An 18,417-nucleotide genomic window follows, 5' to 3' on the forward strand; every position below is an offset into this window, starting at 1 on the left:
CACAAACTGACGTGAATGTTTAAAGGGACAGTTCACCCAAAAATGAAAATTCTCCCATCATTTACTCACCCTCCTGTCATCCCAGATGTATATGACTTTCTTTCTTATGCTGAACACGAAGATTTCTAGAAGAATATCTCAGCTCTGTGGGTCCATACAATGTAAGTGGATGGTGATTAGCAATTTCAAGCTCCAAAAGCACAAACAAATGTTGTAAAAGTAATCCATACGACTCCAGTGTTAAATTAATGTCTTCTAAAGAGCTATGATTGCTTTGGGTGAGTAACAGATCAATATTTAAGTCCTTTTCACTATTATTGTTTACTTCCGGTCGCTCTATGATGACTGCCCACAACGGGACTCAGTTCCCTCCGCCTCTCGCGTAACACAAGCATGCTGGCATGTTCACGAGTGAACTGACAAGATACAATCGGAAATGCAGCTCGGTTTGTTTGCAAGAGAACGCTGTTCACAACCTTCAATGGTTTTGCTTTCATTTGAACATGCCAGCACGCTTATGCCACGCTAGAGGCGGATGTAACCGAGTCCCGTTTTGGACAGGCCTCTGAGAGCGACCGGAAGTAAACAATAATAGGGAAAAGAGCTTAAATATTGATCTTATTCTTATAGAGCTAGATTAATGACAAGAAGATTTTAGCCAATCACAGAGCTACTACAGGTTTCTGGCGTGGTTGGGGCTGCAAGAGGTCACCATTCGAAAGGAAGCTGAAGCGCACAGAGGTAAGGAAATCTCAAATTTAATATTTATAGGTTAGCGTTCTCCTTGCGTGAGACATTTATCTATTTTCTTAAAGCGGTCTCTGGTATTTTTATTAGAATAAAGTATATTTATTAAAGAAATGGTTAGCATGCGTAGCATTTAGCATCGCATGTGAAACTATAAATGATATATTTCTGCCTCATTCTGTGATCAAGATCCACATCAGATCGCAATCAGATGTTATTTCAAACACAGCATAGAGAACGGAGCTCTTTGTTAAAACATTGACGGATAATTGCAAATGCTGACCGTCATTTTGACAGAAAAAAAACACGAATAAAAAACATTAAAGAGGCATAAAATATGGCTATGGGTAGCTCAGAAATATTGACGCTGATTACCACCTCTGGAGTTGTGAGTTCGAATCCAGGACGTGCTGAGTGACTCCTAAGCAACCAAATTGGTCCAGTTGCTAGGGAGAGTAGAGTCACATGGGGTAACTTCCTTGTGGTCACGATTAGTGGTTCTCGCTCAATGGGGCATGTGGTGAGATGTGCGTGGATCACAGAGCGTAGCATGAGCCTCCACATGCTGTGAGTCTCCACAGAGTCATACACAACGAATCACGTGATCAGATGCACGGACTGACGGTCTCAGAAGTGGAGGCAACTGAGACTTGTCCTCCGCCACACGGATTGAGGAGTGTAACTGCGCCACCATGAGGACCTACTAAGTAGTGGGAATCTTTTTGTCATTAAAGTAGCTCCATAGTTTCTCACCCACAGCGATCGTATCGCTTTAGAAGAAATTAATTTAAACACTGGAGTCATATGGATTATTTTACTACAATTGTCTGTGCTTTTTGGCGCTTAAAATTGCTAATCACCATCCACTTGCATTGTAAGGACCTACAGTGCTTAAATATTCTTCTAAAAATCTTTGTTTGTGTCCTGCTGAAGAAAGTCATACACATCACATGAGGGTGAGTAAATGATTAGAGAATTATGATTTTTGACTATACCTTTAATAGACAGAAAGCGCCTCACAGTTGTCTGATTGGTTAAACAGTGAATCTGCACACTCATTTTTGCAAATTGGTTCGTTAGGCTGATTCGTTTAATTTAACCGGCTCAAAAATCAATTCACAACCGAGTCATCTCTCAAGCGTGCTGTGAAGTCTCCACATAGCATTTAACTTATAAAATGTTTTATTAAAATTGCTATTTTTTGCAGCATTTTCCCTATTAGGTCATGCAGATAGCGATATAGTTTATTGTTCCAACATTACTGTTAACAACAATTTTTAAGAACATCACTAACAATAGTGCTGCCAATTGTGATTATATAGTGTTTATTACTATATTGTATAATTATAAATCATATAAATGTTTCCCGTTTCATTTTTCTTTTCTGTCTTTTTTGCCATTTATTTGATCAAATATAAATAAATTACATTAGATATGGGGCTTGGTAATGTTATGGCTGTTATCTAGCTGACATCGAAGCATTCTGGTGTAGTTGTGGCCCAATAATGGCTGCTTTCTGGCAAAATGGGACACAGGAATGTTGTGGTCGAGTTTTCTGTTGGGAGTCTGGTTTAGGTTGGCAAGTGAATTTTGGGCAAATCTTAGACCATAATTCCACATGGTATGTGGGCCAAACTCACTGCTTATGTTGCCAAATTTGGCCCAAAGCTATTTTGCTATCTGGGTAACAGTTGGGTGATCTACCAAAGCTTAATTAATTGATTCGATCGAGTCATTTAAAGAATTCATTCACGAATCGGGCATCATTACTGGCCAAAGACCAATTCCATTTTTTCCCGCTGTTTACAGTCACAGCAACTGGTGTGATATTTTGTGGCACCTTTTTCAGTGATATCTAGCAGGAAATTGGAACATTTTCTGAATTTCACTTAACAATAATAAAAAAAAAAGCTTACAGCACCTTTTTTTCCCTCCCCAATTTGGAATGCCCAATTCCCAATGCACTAAGTCCTCGTGGTGGCGTAGTGATTCAATCCGGGCGGCGGAGGACAGATCTCATTTGCCTCCGCATCTGAGACCGTCAATCCGCGCATCTTATCATGTGGCTTGTTGAGCGCGTTACTGTGGAGACCTAGTGCGTGTGGAGGCTTCACGCTATTCTCCACAGCATCCACGCACAACTCACCACATGCTCCACCAAGAGTGAGAATCACATTATAGCGACCATGAGGAGGTTACCCCCATGTGACTCTACCCTCCCTAGCAACTGGGCCAATTTGGTTGCTTAGGAGACCTGACTGGAGTCACTCGGCACGCCCTGAATTCGAACTAGCGATTCCAGGGGTGATAGTCAGTGTCAATACTCTCTGAGCTACCCAGGCCCCCCGTTTACAGCACCTTTTATGAATTGATAAAATATAAATTTTAAAACAGAATGCAATGCTTTCCAGATGATCCACTTTTTTGCAAACATCCCAGCAACGTATGTGCACTATCTGGGAAGCACACGTACATATAATCCCGCGCGCACACACACACACACACACACACACACGCGCGCATTCTTACTGTTAACTATTCTTAATATCTACTGATTTCCACAGCATTGTAAACAGAAATTACTCAAATAAGTCATAAAATAAACTGTAGTCTTATTCTATAGCTATAAATGTAAATACTGTCATCTATACATTAATCCTTTGAACCGTTTAGCCAAATATGAGTTACTATGAAGAATCAGATAATATATACTACAACCAGAGTATAAACTAAAGCCTGCACATACAGTGCTATACATTTATATATTTACATGTACATGTAGATATATAATCTTCTTCTAAAGACTGTAGTTTTCAATAACAAAAAAAAACTATAATGTACATACAGTAAATACAATAATATAAGAAGAGCTATTAAATATTAAAACTTACAAACAACAAAAATAAAGATTGAGACATATAGGCCTAACCTTAAAGGGAAACTTCAACCAAGAAAGAAAATTCTGTCATTATCTTTACTCTCTTTAATTTCTTACATCCAAACCAGAGATGTTAGGCAGAATGAAAGCTTCAGTCACCATTCGCTTTCACTGTCGACTGAGTGACTGAGGCTAACAGTCTACCTAACAGTCTTGTTATTCGTGTTACACAGAATAAATAAAATCATACTGGTTTGCAAAGACATGAGGGGGAGTAAATTTGAACAGAAGTTTAATTTTTGGGTGATCTGTTCCTTTAATGTATAAGATGAAAAGGTCCATTAGAGGGTGCTGTGTGTCAGGTTTACAGCGCAGTCTCTTTAAGGTCATTCAGGTTTGGCAAACGTGAGCGAAAGTGACGACTGAAGCCATTGGGACCTGATTTGGAGGTCAGCTGTTCGGAATACGGGTTTCCCTCAGGCCGACCCAGAGCGGTGGAGTGCCAGGTGGACTCCAGGGGCCCAGAGCCCGGATACGCAGCCTGGCGGCTTTTGGGCTGCATGGAGCCACCGTGACCACGAGACTCCACAAAACTGCTGCCTTTAGAGGAGGACTGAGGTGGCAGGGCGTAATGTAGGTCTGCGGAGGTCTGGTTTGAGGAGGAGGACGTGAGATGAAGAAGTTTCCGCAAAGACTTGAGAGGCTGAAAGTGACCCAGAGAGATTAATAATGTATATACACTAAAGAAACTACCATGACGGATATTTTGAGGTTTTTCCTGACTGTGGGAACCCTGTTGGGTATATCAATTTACAGGTGTGTTACCTGTGAGTGAGTGTCAGGTGTTCTCTCGGTGGGCCAGTCCGTGTCGCGTTCTCTGTCCTGATCTTGGTCGCGATCTTGCTCCCTGTCTCGGCTGAGTTCTCTATCTCTGCTCCGCGTTCGATGTCTGCTGCCTTGATGACTGTGCGACCGCAATGATTTATGCATCAACGCCTGATCCAGCCCTTCGCTCGCCACCTGACCAATGAGACGTGTTTGTGCTGTCAATCACCCCATAACGTATCACAGTGAACAGCCATAACAGAAAGACGAGATTATAATTACTGGCACTTTCCACAAATAGGGTACAAAATAGGGATTGTTTAAGGGTGTGTCCACACTTGTAGTTCGGTTCTCTTGGTCCTCATGGTCCGGACCAAAAATTATAACGATACATTTAGTCCTGGTTCGTTTAGCGTTCATACTGGCATTTTTAACACCGAACCTAACGATACAAAACCAAAGGCATCAGGAAAAAGTCATGGCCTGATTGGACAGCTTTTATGAAGTATATTTTTTGACGGAACTTTCCGGACATCCAAAATAATGCTGGCTGCTGGGCGAAATGCACTCATTATATTTATATATGTATATATGGTGGTATTTTTACCAGCTGAGACCAAACGAAGAGTTAATAAAATGTGTAAAGGAGTTACAACAGCACCAGGAATTCCTCCGTTGTACACAAAAACGAAGATATGCTTCAAGGACGGTGGATGGCGATTCCGAAGCCTGTCCCGAACTGTAATGGGAAACATAGCTCCTATGATTAGAAGAACCATGTATGCTTGAGGTCAGTATTAGGCAAATTACTTCCTGTTTTTGGTCCGTTTAGACATCTTTGGTCCATGTTGCGTTCATATATCAATCGAACCGCACCAGAGTTAGTTTGGAAGCGGACCGAGTCCCACTATTCAGGCGGTCTCGGCCCACTTGTGTGGTGCGCACCAAGGTTCGGGTGACAGCGTTCACACTTGTTCAAATGAACCGCACTAACAGACCAATCGCATCAGAGTCCGTTTTAATTGAACCAAACCTGCCAAGTGTGAACACACCCTTAGTCTCACTTTATATTGTCTTTAACTACTATGTACTAACTTGCTGCTACTAGGGCTGGGCGATATGTCTTTAAAAATTATATCTCAATTTTTCAGCCAATTGACGATATTCAATATATATCTCGGTAATTATGTATTTGCTCTTAAATGGCTCAAAAGTTGTTGTTGTTTTTCAATCAGAGGAAGCATCATCCATTGTAGCCAAGTAGATTCAATATTTAAAGACTAAAAATCAATTTAAAAATATTCATGAAAAAGGGAGAATGAAACTCAATAATTTGAATTGGAATTCTCCCACAGTTTACAATGTTCCGCATTTCCTGAAATGCTGTAATCATCTCCTTTCCTCTTATAGGATGCCATGTTTGTACATTTGTATAATATCATGTTTGCGGTTACTAATGTTTGGAATTACGCGAATGCTTGAACCTGCATTACTTTGATTTCACAATGCACGTGAACAGATCTAAGAGTGCCGCCATGAACACAGATCAGCGCGTCACTGGTTTGTTCTGAATCACACACAGACCATGTTTATCTGTCTTTAAATCACAGCCTTATGTGGATTAATAATCACATATGACCAACTCGCCTGAACTAAACCAACTCGAATTAAACTAAATGAAATCACATTAAAATCATTGCGATATTCACGTTATTGGTCAATTTGACATCGTCAGCAACATTATCTTGATTATATCGTTAATATTCGATATATCACCCAGTCCTAGCTGCTACTGAGGTTCAGGTACAGGTAGGTTTAAAAGTAGGTTTAGGAGTAGGGGATGGAGTTAAGGTTTAGATTAAGTTTAGAAGTATGGTTAGGGTTAGTGGTAAGGTTAACAGAGTAAATACAGATGTACATTAATTTAGGAGTAAGTGCATAAACATGTATGTGCATAATAAGTTCATTCTTTGAAGTACATAGTAGTTAAAGAGAGTTTTTTTTCTTCATCAAATGGTGAAAGGGAAAAACCTTCATAAAATCCTTTGTGTCCACCACCTTCAATATGTGAACACTTTGGAATGAGCTGCATTTATGTATAAATGTGTCTTAAATCTGGTTTGATTTGGATTGATTAAGTTACAATAATGAACCAACGTGATCTGTTTTAACTAATACCACACAAATTATTGTATTGTTCTTGTACATATTGAATACATCATTCAAACATTCACAGTGTAGGTTGGAAAATGTTTGTGAACCCCTAAGCTTATGACGTTAACAAAACTAATTAGAGTCAGGACTTGGAAAACCTGGCACTCAGTTAATGAAACGAGATTGGAGGTGTGGGATAGAGATACTTTTAAATTTTGAGTTTGCTATTCACAAGAAGCATCTGCTGACATGGACCATGCCTCACAAAAAAATTAGATTTAAGAAGACCTACGATCAAGAATTGCTGATTTGCATAAAGCTGGAAAGGGTTACGAAGTTATCTTGAAGAGTTTAGATATTCATCCACCACAGTAAGAGAAACAGTCCATAAAAGACTATTTAGTACTGTGGCTACTCTCCCTAGAAGTGGCCATCCAGGCAGGGCACACAGCAGAATGCTCTATGAGTTAAAAAAGAACCATAGAGTGACAGATAAAGACTTGAATGAATCATTGGAACTGGTTAACATCTCCGTTCATGAGTCTACAATACAGAAAACATTAAACAGTCCTAGTGTCCATTGCAGGACACCACGAAGGAAGCCGCTGCTTTCCAAAATAACATTGCCGCATGACACTCCACAATGCTACTGGGAAAATATTTCGTGGACTGATGAAACTATGGTTGAATTGTTTGGGAAGATCTCGCAGCACTATGAAAACATCATCATGATTTGGGGCTGCTTTGTGACTGGACCGCTTGCCATCATCGAAGGAAAAATGTATCCCAAGTTCATCAAGATATCCTACAGGATGTCAAGGTGGCTGTGCACCAGCTGAAGTTCAGTAGAAGTTGGGTGATGCAGCAGGACAATGACCCTAAACATCGAAGTTAATCCACTACAGAATGGATTAAAAAAAAGACAATCCACCTTTTGGAGTGTCCCAGTCAGAGCCCAGACCTGAACCCAATAGAGATGCTGTGGAATGACCTCAAGAGAGCCGTTCACACCAGTCATCCTAAGAATATGTCTGAGCTGAAGTATTGTACATTGTACAGGTCTAATCCGCATCTATCAGAAATGCTTGAATGAGGTTATTGCTGCCAAAGGAGGATAGACCAGTTATTATATCCAAGGGTTCACTTACTTTTCCAAAGCACTGTGATTGTTTAATGGTGTGTGTTCAATAAAGACATGAAAGATTATAATTGTTTGTGTGTTGTTAGCTTAAGCATATTGTAAGCATATAACTGAATTTATATCTGAAAAAATCCTGATATATCGATAATCATCTGGAAAATTTTCTGATTATTGATACATGAAATCGGCATTCCAAGCCTAGTTCGTTTATATAAAAAAAACTATTTGTGCTTCTAATGTTTAAAAAAAACGAGTCACCAATTTGTACCTTATTACTGGAAAATCATTCAAATCACCTTGACCTTGCATAACATCATCATCACCAGATCCAGGACGCCTGTGATTCTGGATAAAAGCATTCCATCACCGAAGTCAGTTTTGAATATTTATATTTCACACTGGTTTGGACAAATCTAACTGATAACAGCATGCAAAAATAAACTCATTAGCTCGTCATTTCTGGATTGTTTTCGAGATAAACAACATCATCACAGATCTGGCAACCAATGAGAACACATGTACCCAGCCCCACTCAAAATAACCAATTAGTCCTGTTAATTCATGCAACAAGAGCGGATTAGTTTGCCATGTTAGAGACGTGATGGCATATACAGTGTGAAGACTCATGTGTACCATTGGTGGGGCCACTAGAGGGCATCTTCTCTCAGAGGAGCTGCTCGTGAAGCTCCTCTGAGAGAGACAAAGAGGAAAAAGAGGTTTCCTCATGACAGGAACTCGCTCGTCACCAGCGTCTGTCTGCAATACAAGAGACAAAACTCACACAGAGAGGAAAACACACACACAATGTGCAACAAACTCACTACTACACCCAAGACCAACAGGACATGACACATTATAGGGGTGCAGGTCCGTTCAACTTTGGGTTTGTAATGAATGAAATATTTGTATACTATTTTTATAATAATACGTATATCAATATTAATACAGAATTATTTATTTTTATCTAAATATTAATTGATAAAATATACTGTATATTTATAAAAATATATATATTTTATAGATTTGTAAAATGATTACATGAATTATAAAATGATTGTAAAATTATTATATACACTGTAATTTTATAGATATTAGGAAATCTTTCTCTATAAGGGAAAGGTGTGGAGCTCAGTCATCCGTGAGGAGCTCGGAGTAGAGCCGCTGCTCCTTTGCGTTGAAAGGAGTCAGTTAAGGTGGTTTGGGCATCTGGTAAGGCTGCCCCCTGGCCGCCTCCCTAGGGAGGTGTTTCAGGCACGTCCAGCTGGGAGGAGGCCTCGGGGAAGACCCAGGATTAGGTGGAGAGATTACGTCTCCACACTGGCCTGGGAACGCCTCGGGGGGAACGACTCTCCCCAGTCAGAGCTGGATAATGTGGCTCGGAATAGGGAAGTTTGGGACCCCCTGCTGGAGCAGCTGCCCCCGCGACCCGACTTCGTATAAGTGGTTGAAGATGGATGGATGGATTAGGAAATCTTATCAAATTGTATTTGAAATAAAAATGTATTTAATGTATTATTTAAAATATTTTCTATGATTCAGTTATTACTTAAATTATTATAAGAAATATTAAAATTTCTAAATGTAATTAAAAAAAATATATGTTTCACGCTTCATCTCGGAGTCAGAGGACAAATCTGTGTCTGCTTGCTCAGAGAGGAAATAAACGAGAGCCATCTTAAAATTTGACATTACTGGTCGGGTCTCGTTTATGGGCCTGATTTGGGGTTTAACTTAAAGCACATACAGACCTCTAGTCTCTCACACACACACACACTGTACAACATAAAATACATAAAAACACTCTATAGACACACACACTCACAATTTGTGTCTTCTTTTTCTTTTTCTTCATGGATCTGAAGAATCCATGTTTCTCCTTCTCTTTGGACGGTTCTGGTGGACCCATGTCCAGCGGCTCAGACCCCGCCCTTATTAAACAAGAGACAGTTCTGAGGTCAAACTTACAGGAAGCTGATAATAAAGCTGATGCTCCATAGTAAACATTTGAAAAATACTGTACATACAAGTGTGTGTATAAAGTGTGGTGTCCTCACCAGGGGTCATAGGGTTGTTGGTGTATGTTGTGGCTGCTGTCCATTGTGACCCCTGAACCTTCTAGGAAGGAGTTATCAGGTCTGGGTGACGGCACTGAAGAACACAGAAAAACAAACATGTTGAGTTATGGTATAGAGTTTCAATAATACTTCCAGATCATTCTTCAAAACACCTCCTTTTGTGCTCCACGGAAGAAAGAAAGTCATACAGGTTTGGAATGGCATTATGGTGAGTAAATGTGTGTGTGATTAGACTGACCTCTGTAGAAGCTCCCGACCCGGCGTGGAACAGATTCGCTGTACATCGTGCGGTTCTCTTTGGCTGATCCATTGTCGTCCACAAGCTGTTCATGATACACACCTCCCTGCAATATATACACAGACATACAGTACATACATACAACACACAGGCTGGACAATAGTATATGATACCATACGCTTCCTAAAACAATTATTTTTAGCTCCCCCTCTGCAAGATCTACATGCACTCCAAACAAAAAGAAACAAAACTGAGAAGCAAACAAATGCGAGCAGAAAGAGGAGGACAGAGATAGAGTGAAAGGAAAGAAAAGAAAGCAGGATGAGCGGACCTCGCTTTTTTGCCGTGGTGTGTGAAAGGCAGCTGTGTTGTCCCGTGTGGACTCCCGGATTAAAGGTTGAGTGTGGCTGACCTCAGCGGCCGTGGGGTCGCTCTGTGCATGGAGAGATGAGAGCAGGTGAGGCATAAAGCTCCCAGCATACATTCATACCAACACTCACAAACTCTAGTGAGCTGTCTAACCTAGGCGTCATAGGTACTGTCTCTAAAAAGTAAGTCCCCGGACCGTAATAAGGAAGATCCCTGAGAAATGCAAGCTTGTAGTACCACCTGTTTACTCCAGAGGGCAGTAATTTAAATTTCAGCTGTGTGGCAATGCACCGTTTATACAGTGAAGAAAACACTTCAGCAGCAACAACACAAACATGCGTTACATTCTTGCGTTCAAACACATGATGGAGCGCAAATTCGAACTAAGGGATCTCAATATGTGTTCTAAGTATTAAACTATATTTAACTTGACACAGTGACCTAAAAAGTTTGTTTATGACGCAACCACCCGAGACGCTACACAAGCATGTCTGATGCAGGTGTACATTGACAGGTCCTTAAACAAGCCCTCGTAATAAATCTCCAACTGATTTACAAATTCACTTGCGAAATGGATTGCATTGGATCATTTTTAAATATTTAAAGATAACTATGTATAATTATTTCATCATTATAAATTGAATTATTGTTATATGAGGGCTTTCTTAGCAAATATTCGTATATGCGATTAAATCGGGACATCATGTAATTAATTACATTAGTTTAAATATAACACTATTCTTTGTTATACTACCCTCTCATTAATAAATATATTTAAAAAAAAATAGTCACCACGGGTGTAAAGGAGTTTCAAAAACAGCTTTTAAAGAGCAGCTTCTGACTGTCGTAATCCATCTCTATCCACTTTATCTCTTGGGAAGTCGTGGAAAGGAATGGCGGATTTTTCTTTTGCTGTTGGAGCAAATGGTAACGCAAAAATAATATTTGCTGTGGTCTCCCATTCACTGCGCCTCTTTAGAAGTTTACTCTGCAATAGTGCACTTCCACATTCCAAACCTTCCAGTAGAGTCGGATGTTAGCATGTTGCTAAGCTAAAAACTCGATATTCTAATCTAGTCACAAAAACTAGACAGAACACACAAGTGCTACTGTATTTTTGTGCCTATTAGAGTATCATTTGGTTATCTTAGCAACATGCTATTGTTCTCTACAGAAATCCATGCTAAACCTTGGAGTTTCTTGTTTAAACAAGGTTCACTGGACACAAGCAAAACAGAAATGTCTTGCTTGAACAAGCCTAGAAGCCTAATGGGAACCACAGAATACCATATTGCACCTCATGCTAAAGACCAGCATCCAAAACATAACATATATTGTTGACACCCTACTGTGTGCTGGTCTTTTCAGCAGGGCAGTGAGGCAGCTCACTAGGGTTTTGGAACAGTGTCGTAACACTTACAATCCAAATATCCTGAGCTCATCCAGACTAAATTATCGACACATCACACCACTCACAGACATCATAAAGCACTCTGCAACACTCTTGAGCAAGCAACAAAACAGGAGACAAACAGAATGACTGGAAAAGGGGTTTGAACTGACCCTGATGTCGTCTAATCCCGCATCCCGTGAAACAGAGCTGCCCAGTTGTCTTGGCAAAGTCCGATGCTGCAACTGAGGTGTCAAGAGCTGTAGACTGCTGGCCCTGGTGGCCATCCCCTGTCCTACTGTTAACCCACCCCCCTCACCCCCATGGGGTCGCCCCCGTTCCCGCTTCACATACATAGAATGCCTGTGCGGCCGCTGTTGGGAGGAGAACGGGCTGGTGTAGCCCACGATGTAGGGTATCTCATGGGGTGATGAGATAGAAATGCCTCCTCCACCTCCAGGGTCAAGCCCATCAGCCGCATTACCGTCATTTTGCTGTTGGCTCTTTTGCCGCGTCGAGGATCGGCGAACAGATGACTCCACTGCACTTCCGTCACGCTCCAGTTTACTGCGACGCCCCAAGGCAGGACTGAGGCCGGATCGGTCGCTGTGTTTTAGCGATGGACTGCCTGGATTCGGCAAGTTCAAGTTCATGTTGAGGTCTAGGCAACTGCTGGGGAAGTATCGCGGTGATCCACCAGTTTCTTCTGGGTGCAGGCGCATGTCGCTGAGGTTGCTCACGGATTTCATGTCATTGAGCACGCCGTGACTTTTCGACATACTCAGGTATGATGACCCCTTCCCGCCCGAGGACGAAGTCGCAGATGAGTCGCCATAACCGTGACGACTGTGTTTCTCCTTGTCACCTGTCAACGTACTAGTCTTTCCCTCCACGAATGAGTGGCGGTTTTGGGAACGAGGTGTGTTTGATTTCAGGTATTTCGGCCCAGGGCCGTCCGTCGGCTTTCCAAAGTCAAAGTCGCTGACTTTAGATTTGGCCTCCTTAGCGTGTTGCAGTGTCGCCAGGTCTTTACTGCATGATGCAGAGCGGTTGAGTGGTTGAAAGGATTTGGGATGAATAACTGGACTCAGGCTGTTGGCGCTCAGTACTGACCCATTCAAGAATGCCTCCGTGCTGGGCGGATGAAGGTCTTCGTGACCGTGGCGTGGCAGACTGGAGCAGTCGCGACTATTGGAGCGATGGTGACCTGAACTCTTTACCCCATGGCCCCTAAATAAACACAAATAATGAATCGATAATTGCTCTTCCATGTAAATTCGAATTTCTTTCCTAATCACATGTGACAAGTGAACATTGAATTAACTGGAAGCGATATCAATTGTGATTTGTAACATCTTTCTCGACTCATTATTTGATTAGAGTGCCAAACAACATCTTTACCCAAAATTGCAAAATAACCATATATAACCATTTGCTGTCTGGCTGGATTAAACATGAATGTAATGAGGTCATTTTTGGGGGGGATTTTCTCCCCAATTTCTCCCTAATTCCCAATGCTGTTTAACTCCTCATTGTGGTGCAGTTGCTCTCCTCATTCCAGGTGGCAGAGGATGAATCTCAGTTGCCTCCACTTCTGTGAGTCAGCCCGCACATCTATGGAGGCTCACACTATTCACTGCGGCATCTTCGATCAACTCACCAGGTGCCCCACCGAAAGCGAGAACCACCATATAGTGACCACAAGGAAGCTAAGCCAGGCTGGAGACAATAAGCACACCCTAAATTCGAACTTCTTTGCTTGCAAAGTACTCAGACCCCCGTAATGAGGATACTTGACAACAATGTAACATACTTTTGTTTGAAACAATTTTTTATTGTTGCGTATTGCGTTTCACATTCTATTCAACAATTTCTCAATGACTCAACACTATGAAATACCTGCTGGGGGCGCTGTTGTCAATAAGAGGTTTTCTTTTGGAGGAGCGGACGGGTGTGGGTGTAAGCGGGCTGGGTCGCTCCGTCAGGCGCTTGGTCTGGAAGGCGTGGTGATTCAGACTCCCCTCCGTCAGGAAGCGTTCATTTGGATTTAACAATAACAGGTTCTGAAAATGCAAACAAAAGCCAAACTGACATAAGCACTCCTAGCAGACAGTCTTAACAGGTGAATATCATGGGGGAAAAAAAAGATTATTTGCATTACAATAATGAGAATTTGGGGGTTTAATGTTATTAACTGTCATGAAAATAATGTTACTATGCACAAATCGTAATGTTCCTAGAAATAAACTTAATTTTCTTAATGCAAATATTGGAGTTTTGTCAGAATTCTTTGCACCAGGGAGCTTTTGTCTAATTCGAGTGTAGAAATTAGGAAATCACTGTGCTGAAAATATAATTAGCACACAATTATGGTGGTGATGATATGTCACCTTCACCTAATGAGTCACGATCATTAGCATAACCACAGACCAGCTGTGTTAACCTCTAACAACAGCAACACGTTGACTACTCTCTCTTTCTCTCTCTGCTTATTTTGATTGCCAAACAGAATATGAAAAATACAAACATTTCAAAAGCATACAAATAAGGTGGATTTTGTAGGTTATGTCTAGTCTCATGTAGCTAGCAAGACTTTTGACTGTTAGCATAAAGTCTGGTCCACTTTGCAGGTTATTCTGGTCAAGAACCGCCCACTTAGACAGGAAGACACTTTGACTGACATGTAAAACGACCAAACACAGTACATTTATTTCTAACATGACATTTTTTATGGTTTTAGAAGGGTGGACGGATGACTGGGTGATTTGTTATTATCATATCTGAACCGCTACATCTCGGCTATTCACATCTAAATTATTTCAGATTTCATTTTCTAAACAGAAACAGCAAATTTCATGAATTTAGCACTACCTTGAGATGATTCTCAAGATTATATGTGGAGTTGGATGCTGATGTTTTTCTTCATGGAAAGCAAAAAGCAAACAGAAGGTAGTTTGCGGTCAACTACAATGTATTGTTCACTTTCCAACACATAAAGAAATGCTACCTGTACCTCCAAGACCCAAAAGCCCCTAGCTGTGACACTGTAGCTACCAAGCAGGGTGGTTTGGGAATGTTCAGAATAGCATTTATAATTTTCTGCTATTTTTGTTTTAATTTAAATCTTCATCTTAACCCATTATTTGAATGGACTGACAAAGAATAATACATTTCGACACGAAAACGGATATGAAATGCAAATGTATCTTATTTTCGAGATGATAACTGGATGCAACTTGCAGAAATTAAACAAGAAACATGAGCTCCTGTGACAATGCATGCATTTTACATATACATTTTACATTTATGGATTTGGCAGACGCTTTTATCCAAAGCGACTTACAGTGCACTTATTACAGGGACAATCCCCCCGGAGCAACCTGGAGTTAAGTGCCTTACTCAAGGACACAATGGTGGTGGCTGTGGGGATCGAACCAGCAACCTTCTGATTAACAGTTATGTGCTTTAGCCCACTACCCAGAACACCCTGGCCTAGCTTTTCATGTGAAATATTGATGTGAAGGATTTTATTAACATTGCTGATATTTTGTCCACACAAAAACACTAAAATTGGAAAAACACACACACGTGTCTCTTACCTTCATGAGGTCAAGCAAGACAGGGTTGATGATTCCAAGATATCTCCTCTCCAGAGTCTGGGGATGACTTACTGAGGGAAACTACACACGCACACACAAAATCAGCAGAGATTGGTAAAAAAAAAAAAGAAGCTCTTGATCTGATTGGTGCTTACTATAACAAACAGCCCAATAGTTTACAACTTACAGACACTAAAACTGTGATCGTCTAAATATTCACACTCATTATTCAAAGTGTTGGTTTGAGAGGCAGACTGACCCGTAGCCCATGAAATCGTGGATTATTGTAGAATAGTTTCATCTGTTCGGGTGGCAGTGGTCCTAAAACCTTCTGGATAGTGAAGAGCTGGTCGATCTCGCTCTCACCCGGAAATAAAGGCTGACCGTCACTCAACTCTCCCAGAATACACCCGACTGACCACATGTCCACCGCTTTACCGTACGGAGCCCTGGAAGAGAGACGGAGAGAAAGTCTATCGTGATTGTGAATCTACCCTTGTGGGATTTGTACCTACAACCTTTCAATAACCAGATTAAATCTTTAACCACTAGAATAGAGTTTTGAGCATTAAAACTATAGAAATATAATTGTTCTAATCTCTCATATTGTACAGTTGAAGTCAGAAGTTTACATACACTTAGGCTGAAGTCATTAAAACTAATTTATTAACCACTCCACAGATTTCATATTAGCAAACTATAGTTCTGACAAGTCGTTTAGGACATCTGCTTTGTGCAGAACAAGTAATTTGTCCAGGAATTGTTTACAGACCGATTGTTTCACTTTCAATTGACTATATCACAATTCGTGGATGCATTTTAAGGCCTACCTTCAAACTCGGGGCCTCTTTGCTTGACATCATGGGAAAATCTAAATATACAGTACTGTGCAAAAGTTTTATCACTTAATGTCATACAAAGTCCAGTAAACATAAAAAAGCTAAATTAATATTTGGTGTGACCACCTTTGCATTTAAAACAGCTCCAATTCTCCTACATACACCTGGACACAGTTTTTCTTGGTTGTTGGCAGATCGGCTGTTCAAAGCTTCTTGGAGAATTCGTCATAGTTCTTCTATTTATTTCGGCTGTCTCAATTATTCCGGTCTCTTCATGTAATCTCAGACTGACACGATGTCCGGTGGTGGGCACTGTGGGGGACATGCCATCTGTTGCAGGGCTCCCTGTTCTTCTATTCTAATCTTTTCTATTTGCAAAAGTAATGTTTGTGAGTCTAACATTTATATTTACTATTGACACACTGAAGCTGAAGATAGAAAGAAGTTTTGTGAAACATCTTAAGAGTTTTGCACAGCACTGTATATATATATATATCCACAGAATATATATACAGGATATAGATACACACTCACCCCAGCAGCAGTTCTGGTGAACGGTACCATCTGGTCGCCACATACTCAGTGTAATTTGCATCAATGCTCTCTGAGAGATTCCGAGCAAAACCTACAAGAGAAACCACACAATATCAAAACCTGTGACCAAATATGATCGATCTAGACAGATTCACCTCGCTGAATTAACATTTTAAGAATACAGGCTCTATTTTCATGACCGCACTAGGCTCAGCGCAACCTGCAAAAACAGTGCATTATGTGCATATTATCTAGCATTTATGAGAGCATTCATTCTAAGTGGAATTTTCATGCCAGCGCAAAGAGCAAGTGGGCATGGATGGAAGTGTTTGCGCTACCTGTGGGTGTATTGTCTGTTAATGAAGTGGTGCAAATTGCAATTTGCTATTTTCCTGGGAAACAGGTCACTGAACTAAGACATTTCAGCACCATGTCTATTTTAGTGCAAAGACTAAACTCAGTTCCTACATTTGCTGTTTGGAGATTCCACCAGTAGGTGGTAATAAAGTTTGTCCAAAATCTGAAAATATACAGTAGTGAAACATCAAATTATTTTTGTTTGAATTTTTATTTTGAAATATTTTTGGTTTACTTTTTCAACTTTCAATATATTAATTTAATCGTTAAAGCAAAATCGACCAGTAGAATTGAAGTGTGTGCAAAAATTTGCATCCAAAACTGGAAGGCCGATACAATCACTGCTAATACTAGCTTTGATTTGTGTCACTCGATCAATATGTTTAATAATACTTACTTTATCTATAAATGAATCGAGCCTACATCCAGATCCTGGTGAGAACCACATTCAAACAAGGATACAGTCCATAATTCTGTTCTTGTCCAATATAATATGATGCAGATGGTGCAATTACCGGAGAAGAAGCTCAGAATCAAATAGCACTTGACCCAGCCCATTAGCGCTATGTGCACGCAATTTCACCAAACCCGCTTGCGCCTATACTTAGCACATGCTTGCACGGGCATACCAAACTTCATGGCCATGCCCATTGACTTTGTGCATATGACATATTGCATGCTTAGCGCTCTTAAACTAAGGCCCTACATTTACTGGATATTGATTAATTTACCCCACCGGGTTTGCATTAGGTTACCAAGTTTGCTGGTCAATGCTACACAATGAATGTGAGACAGAACATTAATGTACATTTCTCAAATAATTTGGTCTTGGGAGAATTTAATGAGAAATGTTTAAGTTCACATTGAAATATCTGAATTTTAATTGCAGACTATGGTATCTTGGCAGATGTGAGCACAGTTTGAGACATTGAGTGCGTTTACATGCACACCAATACGATGATCATTTCCAAAAATCAGCTTATTACAAAAAAAAAGAAGAAGTTTAAATGAGAATTGCAATCAATGGATTATTTTCAGCTTTTGACGTCAAAATGAAAAATGTACTTTTTTTTTTTTTGTCAAGAAGAGAGTTGAGAGGCAGCATTTCCATATGAAAACATTAACATTTGTCACCAGCACATGCCTAGTATAGACAACAGACAGGCCGACAGCTCCAGTCTTACAGTCGAGTCTGGAGTGAGAGACAGAAGACCTTCTGTTTTATCAACGAGTTGAACACACAAACACAATACACGACTCTAATCAGGGAT

The 18,417-nt window shown here is 40.5% G+C and overlaps 1 protein-coding gene across 4 annotated transcripts in view; it reads right to left on the reverse strand.

Annotated features, from left to right (window-relative positions):
* Nucleotides 1-6: 6 nt before the first annotated feature.
* The window catches only part of LOC127618880 (cyclin-dependent kinase-like 5), a 53,763-nt gene continuing 35,352 nt past the window's right edge, over nucleotides 7-18,417 (reverse strand). For 2 of the 4 annotated variants that reach the window (XM_052091552.1, XM_052091553.1), the window contains exons 8-19: nucleotides 16,790-16,880; nucleotides 15,676-15,865; nucleotides 15,417-15,497; nucleotides 13,717-13,880; nucleotides 11,991-13,047; nucleotides 10,390-10,491; nucleotides 10,059-10,164; nucleotides 9,800-9,893; nucleotides 9,568-9,673; nucleotides 8,379-8,501; nucleotides 4,451-4,645; nucleotides 7-4,328 (exon numbers count right to left, since the gene is read on the reverse strand). In XM_052091552.1, coding sequence (XP_051947512.1) covers nucleotides 3,990-4,328; nucleotides 4,451-4,645; nucleotides 8,379-8,501; nucleotides 9,568-9,673; nucleotides 9,800-9,893; nucleotides 10,059-10,164; nucleotides 10,390-10,491; nucleotides 11,991-13,047; nucleotides 13,717-13,880; nucleotides 15,417-15,497; nucleotides 15,676-15,865; nucleotides 16,790-16,880 — 2,648 coding nt within the window. In that variant the 3' untranslated portion in view covers nucleotides 7-3,989. The remainder of the gene's footprint in view (nucleotides 4,329-4,450; nucleotides 4,646-8,378; nucleotides 8,502-9,567; nucleotides 9,674-9,799; nucleotides 9,894-10,058; nucleotides 10,165-10,389; nucleotides 10,492-11,990; nucleotides 13,048-13,716; nucleotides 13,881-15,416; nucleotides 15,498-15,675; nucleotides 15,866-16,789; nucleotides 16,881-18,417) is intronic. The other 2 variants (XM_052091555.1, XM_052091556.1) reach the window with 2 other exon arrangements.

Source organism: Xyrauchen texanus, chromosome 25, assembly GCF_025860055.1.
Source record: "Xyrauchen texanus isolate HMW12.3.18 chromosome 25, RBS_HiC_50CHRs, whole genome shotgun sequence".
NCBI classification, from domain to species: domain Eukaryota; kingdom Metazoa; phylum Chordata; class Actinopteri; order Cypriniformes; family Catostomidae; genus Xyrauchen; species Xyrauchen texanus.